General features: G+C 27.7%; 1 protein-coding gene across 1 annotated transcript; it reads left to right on the forward strand.

Annotated features, from left to right (window-relative positions):
* Positions 1-9,431: 9,431 nt before the first annotated feature.
* Positions 9,432-13,217, forward strand: LOC133817433 (transcription activator GLK1-like). The gene is made up of 6 exons (XM_062249948.1): positions 9,432-10,244; positions 10,616-10,756; positions 11,256-11,651; positions 11,747-11,803; positions 11,956-12,078; positions 12,647-13,217. The coding sequence occupies exons 1-6, from the start codon at positions 9,660-9,662 to the stop codon at positions 12,794-12,796; spliced, it is 1,452 nt and encodes a 483-aa protein (XP_062105932.1). The 5' UTR covers positions 9,432-9,659; the 3' UTR covers positions 12,797-13,217.
* Positions 13,218-21,160: the final 7,943 nt, after the last annotated feature.

The following is a 21,160-nucleotide window of genomic DNA, read 5'->3' on the forward strand; positions in this document are numbered from 1 at the left end:
CTCGCGTTATAAGAAAGGGTTTGGGGGGTTGCCTAGGTTGAAGGCAATTGGCGCAAAGAGGGTAGCATCTTCGTCAACTTCTCAAATGTCCGGGCAATTGCCACTTGAAATGGACAGCCTTTTGCAGCGAACTGAGGACATTATGCTAGAAAATCATAACCTAAAAAAGCATAATACCAAACTTGAGAGTCGTCAACGGCGTCAAGATCTCCTGCTCAGTGCTTTGTTGAAGCAGGTTGGTGAATTGGCTCCAGGTTTTACAGTTGACTTACCAGACCAGTTCTGGACGAGGACGATGATGCTGATGGGAGCGGGGATGATGAGGCGGGCAGTACTCATTTGTAGAACTTTTTTATTTATTTAAAGTTTAATTTATGAGACATTTATTTTACTAAACTACTTTTATATTTTCATGTTTGGTGGAGACAATAAATATTTATAGTTGTAATTTTTTTTTATTTATAAAATTTTAATTTTAATTTTATTTCTAATTAAATAATAATACTAAAAAATTAAATAATTATTAATATATTAAAATAAAAAATTATTCATTAATATTAATATATTGAAAATAAAATTAGTAATTTAATCAAAAATATTATTTAAAAAATAATTTTACCGGCGCAAAATTACGTCGACAAAAGTTTCAATACTCACTATATATATACACCTTTTCTGGCGCAAAAATGCGCCACTAAAAGAGGCAACTTTTGGCGGCGCATGTTTGTGTCGCTAAAAGTGTTTTCCACAACAATGTGACAAAAAATTTTGCCAGCGCATCCTTATTTTTCCCGGCGTATTTTTTCGTCACCAAAAGATACCATTGCCGGCGCATTACATTTGCGTCGGCAAAAGTGAAATTAGCGACGGGGGTACGTCGCAGTCCTTTGCCGGCGCAAAATTGCTTCGGCAAAAACTGCCTGGGTTTTGCCGGCAAAAGTCCTGTTTTTTGTAGTGAGCATTTTTAGGTTTCAAATTAATCTCCCTTTAGTGTCCCAATACCTTGGGAGTTGGGAATTTTATAGCCAAATGCCTAATAGATGTGACTGCCCCTAGCCAATCAGGGCTGGTCTCCCGAGCAGTACATTGTAGGCCGACGGGGTGTCTACTACGATGAACTCCAACATCTTAGTTATCGAGACCGGATATTCTCCCAAGGTCACTGGGAGCTCAATAACCCCTGTACTGGCAATTCCCTTTCCAGAGAGTCCATAAAATGTTGTTGCACAGGCTTTAAGGTCTCGAACAGACATACCCATCTTTTCCAAGGTCGTTTTATAGAGGATGTTGATTGAGCTCTTGTTATCAATCAGGATTCAATGCACCCTCTTATTGGTGAGGTTGAAGCTTATGACCAGAGGGTCATTATGAGGAAATTGGACGTGCAAAGCGTCTTTTTCAGTGAAAGTGATAGGTTGGGATTCAACTTTCTATTGTTTCAGATCTCGCGGTTCAAGCACATAGGGAGATCCATCCCCCATTCAGAGATCTTGGACAAAACTCTTTTGGGCGTTTTTGCCCGACCCTGCAATGTGTGGTCCCCCACGATGGTTATTACATCTTCTCCATCGATTGGGGGAAAAGATGTAAAAGTTATATTTTTACGGATAAATTTTACATTTTTATATTTTTTATATTTTCCAATCTACACCATTTTGGTCATAACCAATCCAATATGCATTGTGCATATTTCATATTTTGGATCCAATCAAATCTGCACTCTTGTTCAAAATCAATCCAATCAACTCCGCACAAAAACGTAAATTGGATTGGTTACATTTGATCGGTGAATTTTTTGGAAAAAAAATTAAAGACAATTTATTAATTTTTCTATTTTCTAACTAATATTTACAATTTCACATTTTGAAAAACAAAATTAGTAATCAAAATTAAATTATATAGAAAAAAAATATAGTGTTTACACGTAAAAAAACTCAAATAATAAAATTAAATATAACATTCACATTTGAATTTGATGCAAGAACTAAATATAAACTTTATAAATTAAAATCTTGTGTATTACTTAAGATACTTTTTTTGAAATAATTGTTATTTTATTACTATTGTCACTTATATCAAATATACAAAATTTTAAAACTATTATTTTATGTATATATATTTTTTAATAAAATATTTCTATAAATATAGTGAGGATTTGATTGGTTACTTTCAACATTGAAAATACATCCAATTCGCGCAAATTTTAAAATTTTCAATCCAATCTAATCCGCATAAGTGTGGATATCTGCACTTTGCGGATTGGATTGGATTAGATCGTGCGAATTGAATTGGATTGGTTAAATCTTGAACACCTCTAGTTTTGCCATACTCATTTGGTACCCTATGTTTGATTGAAATACAAACTTGTACCCTTTGTATATGATAATTATCAATCGATACCCCATGTTTGCAAAAACTACATAGTTTGGTACCATCCGTACATTTAAATCTTTAATAATCCGAGATTACCTCTTGTTTTAATGATTTATATATTTTTTCAAAATTCATAAAATAAAATAAATGTTTAATTAAAACTTTAAAATAGTTTTAACAAACAAAATGTAGGATCTCATTTATATAAGTCTATATGCATGCTCCATATTACACAAAATTATACAATTGAAAACATAAATACATACATAAATGTGATTTTCATACAGAGATTCGTAAATACAATAACAAAACCATTAAAGTACTTACGAGATGTGTAGCGGAACAATGACTACATCATTTGGATTCCCTAACCTCTTGTCCTTGTTGAATGCTAGGTATTGCAAGAAATCCAAACCGCTTTGAAATAAGACCACAGTCTTCCAAGTCTTTCTATAAAACAACCTAGTGTTTATGTGAGCAAGTCTCAACACATGAGAAGATAATTCATAAAGAGAAAACTAAGAGAGGGTGGGCGGCTAGGTATAGAATATTAGTAGTGAATTTTTACCTTGTCGAATTCATCTTTTTTAATGTATTATATAACTCTAGTATATATATATGTGTGCAATTAGCTAGGACATAAAAGAAGCTTTAGTTTCCCATTTTAATTTAATTATTCAATTATTATAATTAATTAAATATTTGTCAAAATTAACCAATTATAATTTTGACATTTATTTAATTCATTTTATTAATATTAATATCAATCTATCAATATTAACAAAATTGTCACAATTGGCTATAATACTATCTTTTTGAGACATTGCAATAAAACAATCAAAGTTTCTTCTATTTATTTTCTCACAAAATATCAATAAATAATTTAACATTATTTATTTCCATTGAAGTAGTCAATATGATATTTTTGTAATTAATTATGAAAGACTACTAGGTTCATTTTGATTAGAGATGACATAGGGACTATAGATCCATGAACTCAAGCTCCAATAAGTTACCGTGAATTTATTTATAACAAATAAACTCACTATCTTATTAAATCCTTGTGACTCCACTATAGACTCAAAATTACATTCTTGAATTCATAGGGCGCTTTACACCAAATGTAAATACGTTATCCATTGTTATAACCATAATCGTCATTCAATCTTCTATAGATGATCTACTAATGAGACAGGTGCAAATTAGTGTTTTATCTCTCTGATATTTTATCCTTAACTCTCACTAAGTTCTTTGTAAATGATATTTCCGTAAACTTAATTACAGAAATGAATACTCTATCATTTAACACTTGAACCAAGCTATAAGGAAATCATTGTTTCACTTGTTAATAGAAGCTATAAATTTCATGTCTATGATAAATACTCTCACTCAATTATACTACCAAATCTCCAATATGTAAGTATGAGCTAGTCTGTAGGATAAGCTGGTAACGAACAAATCAAAAGACTTGAATAATACAATTAACATAATATTAATCACTCAGAATTAAGATTGAATAGATATATGGTCAATGTTGTGATATAATTAGATTAGATAATAGCGATACTTATTTATCTTATCAATAATCAATATCGGTCAAGTCCAATCTCCAATATAACATAATACATCTGATCTTATATACTTGGTCGATGTCTTGGATTAGAGTCACACCCCGAATGTGTAAGTATCATATCGTAGATTACCAGATCAGTGAAAATCCAATGCGCTGACTTAATCTTAGGACTTGTTCTTTTGAACATATAATTACAATGTAATCTACTGTGACCTAGTCACTATAATTGTAATTATTTATATGTTCAGGATTTTATAAATGTTTGTATTATTCTAATATTCATGTAATAAAATAAGCAAGCAACACGATTGCCAAACTAAATAATTTATAATTATTTTATTAACAATATAAAATCGCGTTACATGTCCGACATTATTTTATAAAGGCATAAAACTCAACACAAAATTGTTTTAAAAATAAATTTAATTAAAAAATGGAATTAAAAAATAAAAAACTAATTAAAATCTTATTAATTAACTTTAAATAAACCTAAATTTTAATTTAATTAAAAAATCAATCCAATTTTGAAACAAAAAAATGTGGGTAAGATTGGGAGGGTGGGGAACTGAGATGGTGAGGGTGAGAATGAGTGAAATATGAGTTTTTTTTCATTAATTAAATTAAAATATAGGTTTATTTAAAGTTAATTAGTAATATTATAATTATTTTTTTAATATTATAATTAGTAATAGTATAATTTTTGTTTGTTCTTAATTTATTTTAAATTTTTTTATTAAAATTATTTTAAATTTTTAGTTAAACATTTATTTTATTTTATTTTATGAATTCTAAAAATATATTTAAATCATTCAAAAATAATAAAATAATTGAAAATCAAATAAATCACTAAAATGAGGATGAAATTGGGATGGTGGGAAACTGAGATGGTGATGATGAAATTGGGTGAAATAGGAGTTTTATTTCATTAATTCAATTCAAATTTAAGTTTATTTAAAGTTAATTAATAAAATTTCAATTAGTTTTTTAATTTTTTTATTGAACTTTTTAATTAATTAAATTTATTTTATTTTATGAATTCTGAAAATATATTTAAATCATTAAAAATAATAAAACAATTAAAAATCAAATAAATCATTAAAATGAGGTGTAATCTGGGAATATTAAAAATTTAAACACACGAAGGGTACCAAACTATGTAATTTTTGCAAAAAGATGGTATCGATTGATAATTGTCGAAAGCAGAGGGTACCAAAAATTTGTATTTTGATAAAACACAGAGTACCAAATAAGAATTTACTTTTTTTTTTTCTTCTTTTGTGTTGTTTTTTTTAGTTGTTTACGATTATATATAGTTATTCTATTATTGTGTTAGTGTTTAGTTGTGTTGAAATATATTTTGAATTTATTTATTTTAATATGTTAGTATGACTTGATGTCTAATCATTGTTTTTTAGTTAATTTTTTGACACCATATTTTTGTAATTAAAAAGCTTTGAAAATCATATTTTTAAAAATATAAGGTAGTATTCTTGAGAGAAAAAATTGGGGATGGTAAAAAAGAAAAAAAATACATATTTACGAAAGAAAAAAGTCTCATTTTTAATTATACATATAACACTGACGTGAAATTGCAACATCAACGGTCAAAGTATAACGCAAGCAATTTGCTAGCCATATAGGATTAAAACTAACAAAAATATTTCAGTAAAATGGATAAATAGATCAGATAAAAAATTTAACAAGCTGAAAAACTTCAAAAATCACTATTCAAAAGTGGCATTAGTTCAAGGTAGAAAATTATATTTATTCACAAATAAATAAATAAACAACAGACATGACAGCTGTAAATAAAAAATTTCCTACATCTAGCCGTACCGCCATTTTCATCCTTATTTTGGAATGAATGACGTTTAATATCTTTGTTTAATATACACTGTCAATATGAACACACATCCGTGCGCAATTTTTTTCAATGTCCTTTGCTTTCGTTAAAATTTGTTCTATTTATGTATAATTATTTCAGCCATAATAATAAATGGCAGCCTAGGGCCTTTAGTACTGCCTTTTAATATCTATTCTATATAATAAGTGTGTAGATAATAGAAATTTTTGGTTTTAACGATTTTTTATTTTTTTTAGTGTTAATTTTAACGAAATATTTTTATATTTAACAGAATATTATTATATTTAACGGTAGTTTGTAAATGTTTAAACTTAAATAAAATAAAATAAATAATTAAAAAATTAAAATAAATTATAATTTTTTAAAAATAATAAATAAATTAAAATATGATATTTTTTTAGATATTTTACAATGATAATTATTTTAAAATAATAAATAATTAAATAAATTAAAATAGGATATTTTTGAGATATTTTACAATGATAATTATTTTAAAAACTTAAATAAAATTTAATTAAACTTAAACTCACTTATTAGAATAATATCATATTAAATATATAATATAATCTACTGTCAATTAGTAACAAATTGATTTTTTTTTTAAAACTAGCAAGAAACTTAAATTTAAAATACATGTATAATATTTAATATTACATTAAACATATAATATATAATTGTCACTCCCAAATTCAAAAATTAAAACAAACATAAACTTAAACAAAAATAAATAAATTATTTAATTAAAATATGATATTTATTTGAAATTTATATGACATTAATATAAATTTAATAAAAATAATTAATAAATTCTATAAATAAAACTAAGCAAATGTGTATATTACACGTTGTTTGTATCTAGTATATATATTATATACATATATTTGACAATTTTTTTTATATGGATTTTACTTTAAGTTTTATCGGTGAGCTTTCAGTGTTTCTCGACTTGTGAACAGTTTTTTGCGCGATTTTTTTTATGACCGTGTATATTGTAGCTATTTAAAACATCTTGCAAATTTTCAGAAAATTCCAAATAGTTTACAGTATCAAAAACTAGATTCAAACATATTGTTTTCCACGAGCATAAAAAAAATTTGTCACGGGTGCAATATGTTTGAACTTAGTTTTCGGTACAGTAAATTATTCAGAATTTTCTGAAAATTTGCAGGATGCTCTAAATAGCTACAATATACACGGTCATAAAAAAATCGAGTTGAAAACTATTCACGGGTCAAGAACACTGAGAGCCCTACTGGTAGGGCTTAAAGTGAAGCCCCTATAGGAGAATTCCATAGAATAAATAGTATTTTTTTCTCCTTCAACTTTTGACATTATCAGATTGTGCCCTCTACAATATATGTTCGGTTAAAATTTCCTCTTAAACTATTGATACTATCAGATCGTGCCCACTGTTATGATTTGCACAAAATAATTAATATTTTTGACCACGAACTTTGACAACTACCAAATTGTGTCATTTAATTATAAAAATTTTAAAATCTATTTTTCTATTAGTTCTTAAAAAATTATATAAAAATTATTAAAAAATTCAATAAAATACTAAAATTATTTAAAATTCATTTTAAATACATTTTAAAAAAAAACTAAATTGTTACAATTAAAAAAAAACATATTCTCTTTTTCTTCTTTATTAATTTTTCTAATTACTTTTCTATTCTTTCATTTTTGCCCCCTAAAATCATTTAAAAATTCAATATATATAAAAAATATTACAAATTTTAAAATAAATATATAAAAATTAATTAATTAAAAACATTGGAAAAAAAATGAAAGAATATAAAGTAATTTAAAAAAATATATTTAAAAAGAATATAAAAGAAGGTAATATGTCTTTTTTATTTGTAACAATTTAGTTTTTCTTTTAAAAAAATATTTTAAACTTAAATGTATTTAAAATGAATTTTAAATAATTTTACTCTTCTATTGATTTTTTTTTAATTTTTTAAGAATTAATTAGAAAAATAGATTTTAAATTTTTATAATTAACGGGGTACAATTTTGTAGTTGTCAAAATTCGGGAAGTAAAAATGCTAATTATTATGCAAATAGTAACAGGGGGCACGATATGATAGTTTCAATAGTTCGTGAAGAAATTTTAACAGACCGTATATTTTAGGGGGTGTCGTAGTGTTAAAAGTTCATGGTGCAAAAATGTTATTTATTTATATATATTTATAGGGAGCTTCTTAGATAGGGGCATTACCGTAGAAGCGTTATCTATTTTCAGTACTTCGAGAAATTATAAATCAATTTTATTTATATGACAGCGTACATGATAGTTATAGTATGTATCTCTCCAATTTTTGGGAAATTCCAAATACTTTACAGTATTGAAATCAGAGTTCAACTGTTTTCCACTCGTATAAAAACAAAATTAGGCACACGGTGCAATTAACTGTTTCAACTTTGATTTCGATACTATAAATTATTTAGAATTTTTTTTAAATTAGCGGAATGTCTATTATAACTATAATGTACATTATCATAACAAAAAAATATGTTATAATTTATCCAAATCTCAAAAATAAAAAACATATCTTCCCTATCTAAGAAAATTCCAATATATGTATGTACGGATTTTCCCTTCTTCATTTGCTCGTGCTCTTTTTTTTTTTTTTCCTTTCTATTCCTTTTTTGGTTTTATGTTATTTTCTCTCCTCCCTTAAGAAAACATATATATACATACATATATATCACTTTAAATGCTCCCAGCTAACTTCATTAATTATTTACTTCTTTTTTCCTTTAAAAACCAAAAATAACGTACTCAAATAAAAAGCTACAGAAATTAGAACTCGACTCCGAATTATAACAACAATTTGTAAAGTTAGCTTTTATCCCATAAATTAGAATCAAACCTTAATAAGCTAAGTATTAATTCGTTTAATCGATCTTGTGAAGATGAAGTTGAAATAACTTCGAAAATGCGTAGCTACTTCTTTAGTTGACCTTGATACTAAATTGTATATTATTTTACGTAAAAACAAAGATAATTAATTATACATACAAATTATAAGAAAGATAATTACAAAAAATAAAGAAAATACATATATATATATATATTATCTGTCACTTGGATAATTCCAAAGGTCAATTGGGGTTCACCCACATGAATATTGAATACGTATCACTTTCTTTCATTTCCTTTATTTTTTTTTTAAAAGAATCATTTTATTTATCATATAACTGTACAATAGATAAAGATGAACTTATAAATAATATAAATTGTATAAATATACATATATATATGTATTTTATATCAATCCAGTTCAAATAATCCAACCCTACTGATGTCTGACATTAATGGGACCTTATTTCTCTCTCCCCCTTTTTAGTTCAAAGAAAAAAGAAAAGAAAAATCATTCAATTTTCAAAATCAAGCTCACGAGGACCTTTCTATGATTTTCAAAGCTTCAAAAAAAGGTCGTCCACGGAAAATTATATATGCAGAGGCAGACCCAAACAAAACCAAAAACATAAAACAAATCTCTCAGAGATCTCGACTCTCAATTGTGGTTCATATTCATTCTCTCCATTATAGTCCCACTTTTACTCTCTAAATAAATCTAAAAAAAATAAATAAATAAAAAGACCACCAACACCCCCATTATATATTAACACCCATTTGTCTCTTTATACTACTACTCTTCTCTTCTCTCTTCTTTCCCCGAACAATCTCCGATTATCGATATTATCTCTCCGGCGCAAACAAAAATATCAAACACATAATAACCTTCCACTACTATATATGAATATTTATATATCTATATCGACCATGTTATAAATATATTAACTGATATAATAATAATAGCAGAAGAAGAGAAGTGTATGGTTATTGGAATGCTTGCTGTGTCATCGTTAAGGGACACTTACCGAGATGAAAAGCAAGGAGGAGAGACGGTGGAGACCAGTAATATCAACTTCTCGATCAACGCCGGAGATGGGTTCCCGGACTTTGCCGATTGCATCGATTTCGACGACCTTTTCATCGGCATCAATGTCGACGGCGATGTTTTGCCGGACTTGGAGATGGACTCAGAAATCCTCGCTGATTTCTCAGCCGAGGATTACAACTCCGACGTGAACGCATCTCCCTCGTCGGCCGAGAAATCGGCTGATATCGACGATAACAGCGTTAGTATTAATAGCACTATAACAAGCTCTACTACTACTCATCGTGCGGAAGAGGAAGATGATAAAAAAATCAAATTCACTACGACGGAGAATGAAGACGACAAGGTTTCAGGTTCCGGGTCGGGTTTGGATTCGAGTCTTTCTGGTTCGGTGACCGGTCGGAATGTTGCGTCGACGAATACTAATAAGGAAGCTGCCGATAAAGGAGGAGGGAAAAAGTCCTCTTCCTCTACGGCTCAGTCCAAGAATAATAACTCTCAAGGGAAGCGAAAAGTTAAGGTAAAATATATTATAAATTGGTAAACATTTCGGTTAATTAAGAACTTCTTCAATTTTTTTTTCAAGCTTGAGAAGCTCGTGGGTGGCACACGATACACAGCTTTGATTTAAAAGTAGTTTTTATGTGAACCCTTTTCGGATCTATGGCTTATATATAATTATGGGTCTTACAAATATTATAGTAGCCTAGTCACGGGAAAAAGGAGAGAGAAAGAAGAAAAAGAAGTGGATTATTTTAGAATATATATATATATATATAGATAACCTAAAATTCTTATAGATATATCCAAGTCTGAATGTGTGTTTTTGGGATGAGGGAACATAGCGTTATAATAAATTTGTGACCTTGAATTGTGTGTATATATGTATAGGTTGATTGGACACCAGAATTACACAGAAGGTTCGTACAGGCAGTGGAGCAACTTGGAGTGGATAAGGCAGTGCCTTCTCGGATTTTAGAACTCATGGGAATCGATTGTCTCACTCGACATAACATCGCCAGCCACCTTCAGGTAATTAAACCCAAATTTCAATTACTATAAAAATATTATTTAATTTTATTAAATCAGTTCTTTTAATTCTTTTCCTTTTCTATATATATATATATGATATATAATTAATTAATATTATATATTTGTGTGTGTTTATATCGTATGAAACTCGAAGGAAATTAAAAGCTGAAGAAGCTTTTGAAATTTCAGATTTACAGTAGAACTAATATTATATTAATTCGTGAATCTGATCTTTCTAATAATTAGTTACAACACCATTATTTTCGATATTTCCAGTCAAAGCTAAATGTCAAATATTCTATAGTTATACAACTATTTACACGCGTCGTCGATAACTATTTCGATTGAAAAAAAAAATCCTTGCTAAATAAAAACCTAGATACATAAATGAGAATCTTGTACAGTTGTACGTACACTGAATATTAGAATTAGTGAGGAGAACTGTACATACACATAGTACTAATTAATAATATACTTGTGATGATGTGGCGGTGCACAGAAATATCGTTCGCATCGGAAACATTTGCTGGCACGTGAGGCCGAGGCAGCAAGCTGGAGCCAGAGGAGGCAAATGTTTGGACCGGCAGGTGGCGGCGGCGGTGGGGCCGTGTCCGGTAAGAGAGACGTCGGCCCTTGGCCGGTTTTACCAACCATGGGGTTCCCTCCGATGACACCACCACCAGTGCCACCATTAGTACCACCACCCATGCACCACCACTTCAGACCCTTACACGTGTGGGGTCATCCCACCGTTGACCAATCCCTAATGCACGTGTGGCCGCCTAAACACTTACCTCACTCCCCTTCTCATCATCCTCCGCCGCAAGCCTGGCCGCCGGTCCCTCCTCCTCCGCCACCACAGGACCCTTCTTACTGGCACTCTCACCACCAGCGAGTAACTATTCAACAATGCTTGACTGTCTCATTTGAGTTATATATATATATATTTTCATCGATCTCATTAGCTATTGGTTTTGTTTTTTGTTTTAGGTTCCGAGTACACTAACCCCAGGAACCCCTTGCTTTCCACAACCAATGGCTACGCCGGTAACTACATTTCCTTACTGTGTTAACTTTATTTTTTTTGGCACCATTCGCAGTGTCCTTATCTTCAGGAGCATCGTCCTGGTTTCCTTTTGAAAGAGAGAAATGTAGATATAGCATTATGTAACATATGTATATGTTTTGTAATGGTGCAGAGATTTGCCACACCAACAGTCCCAGGCATCCCACCACCCCATGCCATGTATAAAGTAGAGCCCGGCATTGGTAATCTCAACCCTGGACAATCTGGCCCGCACCCTCTTTTCGACTTTCACCCGGTCAGTACTCTCTCTAGCTATAATTTTCTTTCTAATTATTATGTTATATTATTGAGAATTGCTAAAGGCCAACATATCCTTATTGGTTCAATATAATACAAGGATCTCACTTATTTAAATTAAAATTTAATAATTATTATGATTATCACTAACTCATGATGTCAAATAACAACACACTATATTATTGCTTTTCCTTTTTTTTTCAAATAGCATCTTGTCTGGTTAATCTCAAAAAAATTATAATAGCGTGTTCTGTATATCATTAGTATAAATATTTATACATAATCTAATTTTTTTTATATAATTACAGTGGGTATCTCATAAATTTAAAAAAATATTTGAATAGTTTAGAATCTGAAATCAAAGGTGAAACTATCTAATAAACATGCAACTGTTTAACAGGTCATATAAAAAAGTTTGGTGGGTTATTATAATTTGTTGGTGCCACATCAAAACAAAAATTTCCCTACCTAAAAGTTTTCTCGTATATAGTTATAATCATAGTATCTAATGATGAAAATAATAAAGCAATTATTGATGATGATATATATGATTGTTATTATTTCAGTCAAAAGAGAGTGTAGATGCAGCTATCGGAGATGTTTTAGCGAAACCATGGCTGCCACTTCCTTTGGGCCTAAAACCTCCCTCAACGGATAGTGTGATGGGGGAACTTCAACGACAAGGAGTCCCTAAAATTCCACCCTCTTGTGCTTGATTATTATCCACACACATATATATATATGTAGTACTTTTTTTAATCAAGATGTCCAGGGAAACCCTAAATTTGACGACATGTCCTTTCCTATATCAAATCTAATCTACCACCTTTTTTTGGGGGGAATCGATCGATCAGACATGATCATGATGACGACGATGACGATGATCTCCTCTTCTAGCTCTTCGACCAAAGGCCAAGTATTATTTTCTCATAAATATCGATCTCAACTACTCTAATATATATTAATTAGTACGAACAACGGCTTCGATTATTTGTTAGCTTTGTCCATATAATGTGTGATGATGAGTACGTACTTATAAACTGAATTATTTTTTGTAATAATGATCGATAGATATGAGTACTAATATGAGAGACTATATATATTTGTATTAATATAGTAACATGTTATTCTCAACAACACCTTGCGTAGGTACGTCTTTATTAATTACTAGCTAGCTAGATTCTAATCTTAAAATGTTCTGCCATCTTTGAATAATCTATCTTTAATTTTTTTTTTCTGATGATACAATTTTGTTTTACTAGGAATAAAACTCGTATACTTCATTATAGCTTCTGATGATCAATAATGTTACCATTTTCTTTTCTTTTTTATACAAATATGTATACTTATTTGTAAATTAATTTAACTTTTGTGATTCTTTTTTTTACAAAATATATAAGCAAATTGTAATTGAACTATTCTAAATATGATGATCTCCCCACGTTTATAAAAGAACTATTCTAAATATGATCTCCCCACGTTTGTAGGAGGAGTTGTTACATTTCAGTACTAATTTAAATTCAAACAAGTTAGTTCTCCCAAGAGAGTTATCTATTGATGACATCGTCCTAATCTGAGAATTAAGCCCGAGACTATCATCACTGCCCGACTTTGTCTCATCCCAATCAATTATATATATTTCATTAATTCCTTAAGAAATTATAATCAGCTCGGTTAGCTTTTTCCCCAACCTGGTCTTGCTTCATAAGTTTCTATTCCATCTTCTACCTTAAATGCTTATCTTTCTATCAACAGATAATGATATTCGAGAAAGTATATTATGCATACGCCCATAAAGTACTATATATATATATATAAATAAAATATTTTGAACATAAATTATAACACTGCCCTACTTCAATACAAATACTATGATAGGGGTACAAATATATCGTCACTCAAACACATCCTAAACATTTTTTTTTTTTGCTGGGTGAACCCCCACTCAATGAGGGGCCAAACTTCATTAAAAGAGAAAACAGCACAATCTGCTATAGAGTAAACAGAAGCAGGTGGGAGCATAAGAGCATCTCCAACCCATTACCATATTATGGTGTTGCACCGACACCAAAACTAAAGAATCTTAGCACCATATTTTTTTTCCATTCCAACCACAACACTAAAAGTTACACCAAAAAATATATTATTTATTATTATATTATTTTTTAATTATCTTTTGTATATTTAATCAATTTCAATGTTAATTTTATTTTCTTACAGTGTAGAGTAAGAATTTTCACACAAATTAAAATAAATTATATAAAAAATTAATTATGAAATATTTGAAATTTTATTTAAAAAATTAAATTATATGTGTATTTATAATTTAAAAAACCCAACATAAAATATATACCAAAATAATACTCATATGTTTATATATATAAAAGATATAAATATATTTATCTTAAAAAAAAAAAAATTTGCCGTGTGAACAGTGCACGGCATATATGCCGTGACACTGTTTATAAAATGGCTAAATAGGGGTATATTTGCAGTTGGGTTGGAGCTGTATATATGCTGTTCACGGCATATAATGCCGTATTGCTGTGTGATTGGTGTTGGCCTAAGGCCAACTGCAATCACACGCCAATACAGCATTATATGTCGTGGAGAGCATATATTCAGCTCCAACCCAACTCTAAAAATACCAGCATTTACCCGTTTATGAACAGTGCCACGGCATATATGCCGTGCACTGTTCACACGGCAATTTTTTTTTTTTTTAAAGATAATATATCTTATATGGGGGCTTCTGGAGTCCCTCACTTAGTATTGAAGGACTTAGTCCTTCAATGTATTTGGATCGTCCGATGTATATACTTTTTGAGTTTAATGACTAGATTTCAATTAAAGGTTAGTGGTACAAAAAGACAAAAATACCCTAATATTTTACTCTTTAATTAGCTACCATTTCTTTACACCTATTCGTGGGTTCTTCATATTTTTTTAATAATTTCCTCATCAGCTAAGTCACTAAATATGGTGTGCACTTTAACTCACATATCTCACTATGCATTTCAGCTGAACCAAAAAAAGTGCATTAGTTATTATTTTTACAACCATTATCTCTTCAAATGTTATCACTATTCTCTGTTTCCAATAAAAAAAAACACAAGCAAAGTGCTATAGTACTAGTATTATTTTCTTTAAATATTGTCACACATAATTAGACGTCGATTATGAAGATATCCAATACTAGAAGAGAAAGGACTTCAAAAAAAAAACCCAAAGCATTGAAACTTAATTGAAAAAAAAAACTATACAAACTTACACTAAAATATATGTTCTCGTTATGTTGTACTTTAATTTTCTCACTTAACAAACCCTCAAAAGTCACTTAGCATAATGAAACTTCTTATGTAGCTAATACATATACTAATATGCTCAATAGTCATGCAAAATAAAAAGTCCATGCAAAAATTAACTACTAAATGGTAATGTAGTGTGTCATTCAGTAATCCCTATATTTAAAAAGTTATTATTAATATTAAAAAATTTCCACCACATTTTATTCATTTCATATATCGCATTAAAAAAATAAAAAAAGCTTCAGTTTTTGTTACGTTATTTTATTATACATTTATGTAAGTCAATTATAATAGTTACTTAGCTGCAGTCAAATATTTACGTGTCCACAATCGTAAATAAGTCCCAACTCCTATCTAAATTTACTATAAAACCCTCAACTATACAGTTTATTGGACCTAAAATTACGCTTCTACCCCTCATTTATTTAAGCTGCGTCAGCTCAAAAAACACATTTGGTTGACACAACCGGTTACACCAAGTAAAAAGTTAAAAAGTCAACATTTTAACACCAATCCAATATTGACACTTGGCAAAAATCTGGGCCCCACATGAAGGACTAAGTCATGTGAGGGACGCTAGAATTCTCCATCTCATATATATATTTATATATATAATCGTATGAGTATTATTTGAGTCTATATTTTATATTTTATGTTGGGTTTTTTAAATTATAAATACACATATAATTTAATTTTTTAAATAAAATTTCAAATATTTCATAATTAATTTTTTATATAATTTATTTTAATTTGTGTTAAAATTCTTACTCTACAAAAATAAAATTAACATTGAATATACAAAAGATAATTAAAATATACTATAAAATAATATAATAATAAAAAGAATATTCTATTTTATTAAAAAATAATATAATAATAAATAATATATTTTTGTGTATAATTTTTAGTGTTGTGGTTAGAATGGAAAAAAATATAATGCTAAAATTATTTAATTTTGGTATTAGTGCAAGAACATAATAGAATAATAGGTTAGAGATGCTCTAAAAACCGTGCAAACCAGCCTGCCAGACAGTAGCAAAGGAGGAAAAGAAAACATTGGAAACATAATCAAGATAACCAGGGCGGAACGCACATCTATTTGTTGGGGCCCAAATAATATATGTATGTCCCTATTTTTTTTTTATCTAAAGTATACACATTTTATATATTGATATATCTCTTCTATATATAATAAGTCCGTTCATAATAGAAATTTTTTGTTTTAATAGTTTTTTTATTTTTTTAATGTTAACTTTAACGAAATATTCTTATATTTAATCAAATATTATTATATTTAATAGTAGTTTGTAAACACTTAAACTTAAATAAAATAGATTTAATAATTAAAAAATTAAAATTGGATATTTTTTAGATATTTTACAATAATAATTATTTAAAAATAATAAATAATTAAACAAATTAAAATAAGATATTTTTCAGATATTTTACAATGATAATTATTTTAAAGTAATAAATAATTAAACAAATTATAATATGATATTTTTGAGATATTTTATAATGATAATTATTTAAAAATAATAAAATCATACATTTTATAACTTAAATAAAATTTAATTAAATTTAAACTTACTTATTAGAATAATACCATATTAAACATATAACAACAAAATGTTTTTTTTTTAAATCTTGCAAGAAACTTAAATATATAATATATAATCTTTTGTTGTCACTCTCAAATTCAAAAACTAGAACAAACATAAACTTAAACAAAAATAAATAAATTATTTAATTAATATATGATATTTATTTCAAAATTTATGACATTAATATAAATTTAATAAAAATAATTAATAAATTCTATAAATAAAACTAAGCAAACTTGCATATAGTACGCTACTTGGATCTAGTATTCATAAATACAGTAAAACCTTCCAATAATAACTACTTTTATTTTATTATAAAAAAAAATTAATCTCAATTTAAGTGAGTTATAAATAAGAATAATCTCTAAAATTAATTAGTTATACATTTTTTAAGGTCAACATTAAGAAATTATACATCTATATATTAATAATTATATATAAAGTCAAATATATATATACATTATGTAATTTATTTATACACAAATGAAAAAATCAATGATTTATTTTATATTTGAATGACTTAAGTTACTTTTAAATATGCATTAAATATTAAAGTGTTTTATTATTATTATTATTATTCTGGTTAAAATTGATATTTTGGATGTTTGAAAACATTTTGTACCAATACCTCTATCACTTAAGTTATAACGTCTTAATTATAATAAAATAAGTTTGGTCCAAACTATTCTCTGTATATACATATATATTGGCTGCCATGACTGTAAATCTCTTGTTAGTTTTCTTCCCCAAATGAATTTCAACTCTAAATACTTTTTTCAGCAATTAATTAACTTAAAGATTAATATATAAATATATATATATATATATATAATACAGATGATATATTAAAATCTGGGGGCCATGGTCCCTTCTTAGAATAGTGTAGTTCCGCCACTGAAGATATAACTACTAGCGAATTAACAGCAAACCAGAAAAAAGATAAACAATGAAAGAACAAAAGTGAAACAATGATCCCAAGATCGCCAGAAAATTCACAAAATCCATTATTCCCTGAATTCTGTATAACTATCTAGAAGCATATGGTCAATATGGTGCATTGAGATATGTCCATCTATTCCCAGGCGCAAAGCCCACTTAATTAGCCAAGTTGTGGGCTGCAAAGTTTGCACTCCTCGCAATCTTATGGATTTTCCGAACAGACGTCTGGCGTAGCCGGCTGGGACCTATTGGAGAGACATTGAACTGTGTTCAATGAATCCGATTGGAGGATCACATCCTAAACGTCATTACTAAAATTAACCATGACATGAGAGCTGAGCTTGTGTTGTAATTTGATAATGATTAAATATAGCTAATTACGATCATCTTTTTTTTTTTTTCAAATGGAGAATCATGACTTCTCGAGATTCTCTCAAATCTGTTTATATTCTGTCCCAAATTAATTAAGCTAATATAACATTTTTAAGTTAAAGCAAATTTCGAGATCAGTGACTAATTTCAAATATAAACAAAATGCCATGTGTACATTAGCTTGTCCACAATTAATTATCAAATTATTTCTTATGTACATTATTGCAAATTACTGTAAGATACTTTGATTTCACTCTAATATATATATATATATATATACATATTTAATTTACAAAAATACAAAGTGCATAAATTTATTTAATTGATACAAGCATTGACATATCTCTTTTATATAAAAAGTGTGTAAATAATAGAAATTATTAGTTTTAATAACTTTTTATTTTTTAAGTTAATTTTAACAGAATATTTTTATATTTAATGGTAGATTGTAAACATGACTTAAATAAATTAAAATAATTATATGATATTTTTTAGATATTGACTTACACTTAAATAAAATAAATAAATAATTAAAATATAATATTTTTGAGATATTTTATAATAATAATTATTTAAAAATAATAAAATCATACATTTTATAACTTAAATAAAATTTACCTAAACTCAAATTTAAATTTAAATTTCACGTATTTGAATAATATCATATTAAACGTATAATATTATATAATTTACTATCAACTAGCAACAAACTTAACTTTAAAATTAACGTATAAAATTAATATTATATTAAACATATAATATATAATCTTCACTGCTAAATTAAAAAACTAAAACAAATATAAACTTAAACAAAACATAATTAATTAATCAAAATAGCTGATGCATGTATAATACTCTACACTGTAATTTTTTCAATTTTTATTATTAATTTTTTTTAAAATATTATTCTAATTTATATACATATATGTCATGTAGTCATGTAAATATATATTTATGTTAATGTTATATTTAGATATCTAAAAATTTATTATATAAATATTTATATATATTATAGAACTATAATTCATATAATGAATGAATTTTTATTAAAATTAGAAAATATTTTGTCTTTGAATAAGCATATCGAAATATATGTTCTTCAATATTGAATCCAATGTGTATGTATTTATTGTTCTGTTTCTTGATAAACTATATCATAGAAAATATCTAAATCTATCATAAATTAATGTAAGTTGGTAGAGAAAATCATCACTGAAAGTTGTGGTGCATAGTTTTTCTTGATCTATTGAATTTAATGTATGTATTTTTAATTTTATATATATATATATATAATAATTTAAATTAAATTTATGATTTTTTATTATTATTTTTATCGTGTAGTACGTACTATTTGCTGAATTGATTAATATATATATATATATCATTTTCTAGATTTGTTGATTGTTTTGTGAATATATTTTAGTTTTATGGTTTTGATTTATTTTAATTAGTTTTTCTTCTTAAAAAAAAAAACTATTTGTTTGGTATATAAAAACAACATAGAAAGTCTCAAAGTGCTATATTGCAGTAGTGATAATTTTTTAAAAACCATATGATTAATGCAATATGCACAAGTAATTCTTTTATGCTTCTTTAAAATACTATCTCTATACTGTAATAATTTAGATAGTATTAGTAAGAGGACGATGCCGAAGAGTGAGTGACCACAAAACTAAAACCCAAACCAAAACCAAAACCAAAACTAAAACTAAGGTCCAAGCTAGAGAGCCAAGTCGAATCTCTATCTTCCACGTATGGACCACGCTAATGTGACACGTGTCATTCTCTTGAGGCTTTGATTGTCTACGGTTAGGCCCACACATGTCAATAATAGAGCCCGAGTCACGAGGCATCTCTCCTTGTATCGTATAATGTCAATAATAAGTGTTTGTATTAAATAACTGAGACCACAGGAGCCAAAGCCCAACAAGGCCCACATCACATGTGGGACCCACCGTTTACTTGAAACTATCCTAAATTCCAACGTGTCAGACTACCCATTCTGACGTGGCTGACCACTGGAAAGGTACGGCAGGCAACGTGTCGGGTTCTATTCGAATCCTCTTCGCAATTTAAACGCTAACCTTAACACGTCAAATTCTTTTTTCAACCTAAAGAAAAAACCTCTTCAAAATCGGCACTATATGAGACTTGACTTGGAGTTTTGGAGGGTTTTCTTTGTTGTTGTCTTTTTCAATATGGAAATTGATTTATATAATAAACACAATAAATAGAAATTTCCTATAAAATAACAACATAACATTAAAGAATGATAAGTTAAATATAGTTTAAAAATCGTATGGACGAGCTTTTTTTTTCTTTTTGAGGAAAGATAGACTAGTTTTGGTAAGGATGGTAAGTGGGGTAAATAATTTTAATCTCCGTCTCCATTTCCATTCTTTTATATATTTTATGTTAGGACTAGGACATAAAATCTCCATAAAAATTATTTGTTTAAAAAATAAAATAAAATTATTATACAAAATAATGGAAATTACATGGTATATGACTTTTTTTCTATTTAATTTTTTATGGGAATTTTGAATTGTTAATATTTTTATAACTTTTTTTGTAACTTTTTAAATATGTGATTTTTTCTTTCCCATATAAATAGTAAAGTTCAGAATTAAGCCATATTTTTTTTCATATTTAAGTTTATTACTATCTAATGGCATTTTGAAAAAGCCATATTAATTATTGATTTTTGGAAGTTAATTTTCTTAAAATTAGATATATGGTAATGCCATAAAACTCCATATTTTTAAAAAGATCCCTATAAAATATTACAATATGATAATAATTCAAAATTAAATTAAAAATATTTAAACAACTACTAATATATAATTTGATAAAATTA

Source organism: Humulus lupulus, chromosome 2, assembly GCF_963169125.1.
Source record: "Humulus lupulus chromosome 2, drHumLupu1.1, whole genome shotgun sequence".
Taxonomy (NCBI): domain Eukaryota; kingdom Viridiplantae; phylum Streptophyta; class Magnoliopsida; order Rosales; family Cannabaceae; genus Humulus; species Humulus lupulus.

What these genes read in the sequence shown, in the direction of transcription:
- LOC133817433 (XM_062249948.1), top strand. Translation starts at nt 9,660, where the DNA reads ATGGTTATTGGAATGCTTGCTGTGTCATCGTTAAGGGACACTTACCGA. An exon ending in ACATCGCCAGCCACCTTCAG is followed by an intron (nt 10,757 to 11,255) that starts GTAATTAAACCC and finishes GGCGGTGCACAG; the next exon opens with AAATATCGTTCGCATCGGAA. An exon ending in GGCACTCTCACCACCAGCGA is followed by an intron (nt 11,652 to 11,746) that starts GTAACTATTCAA and finishes TTTTTGTTTTAG; the next exon opens with GTTCCGAGTACACTAACCCC.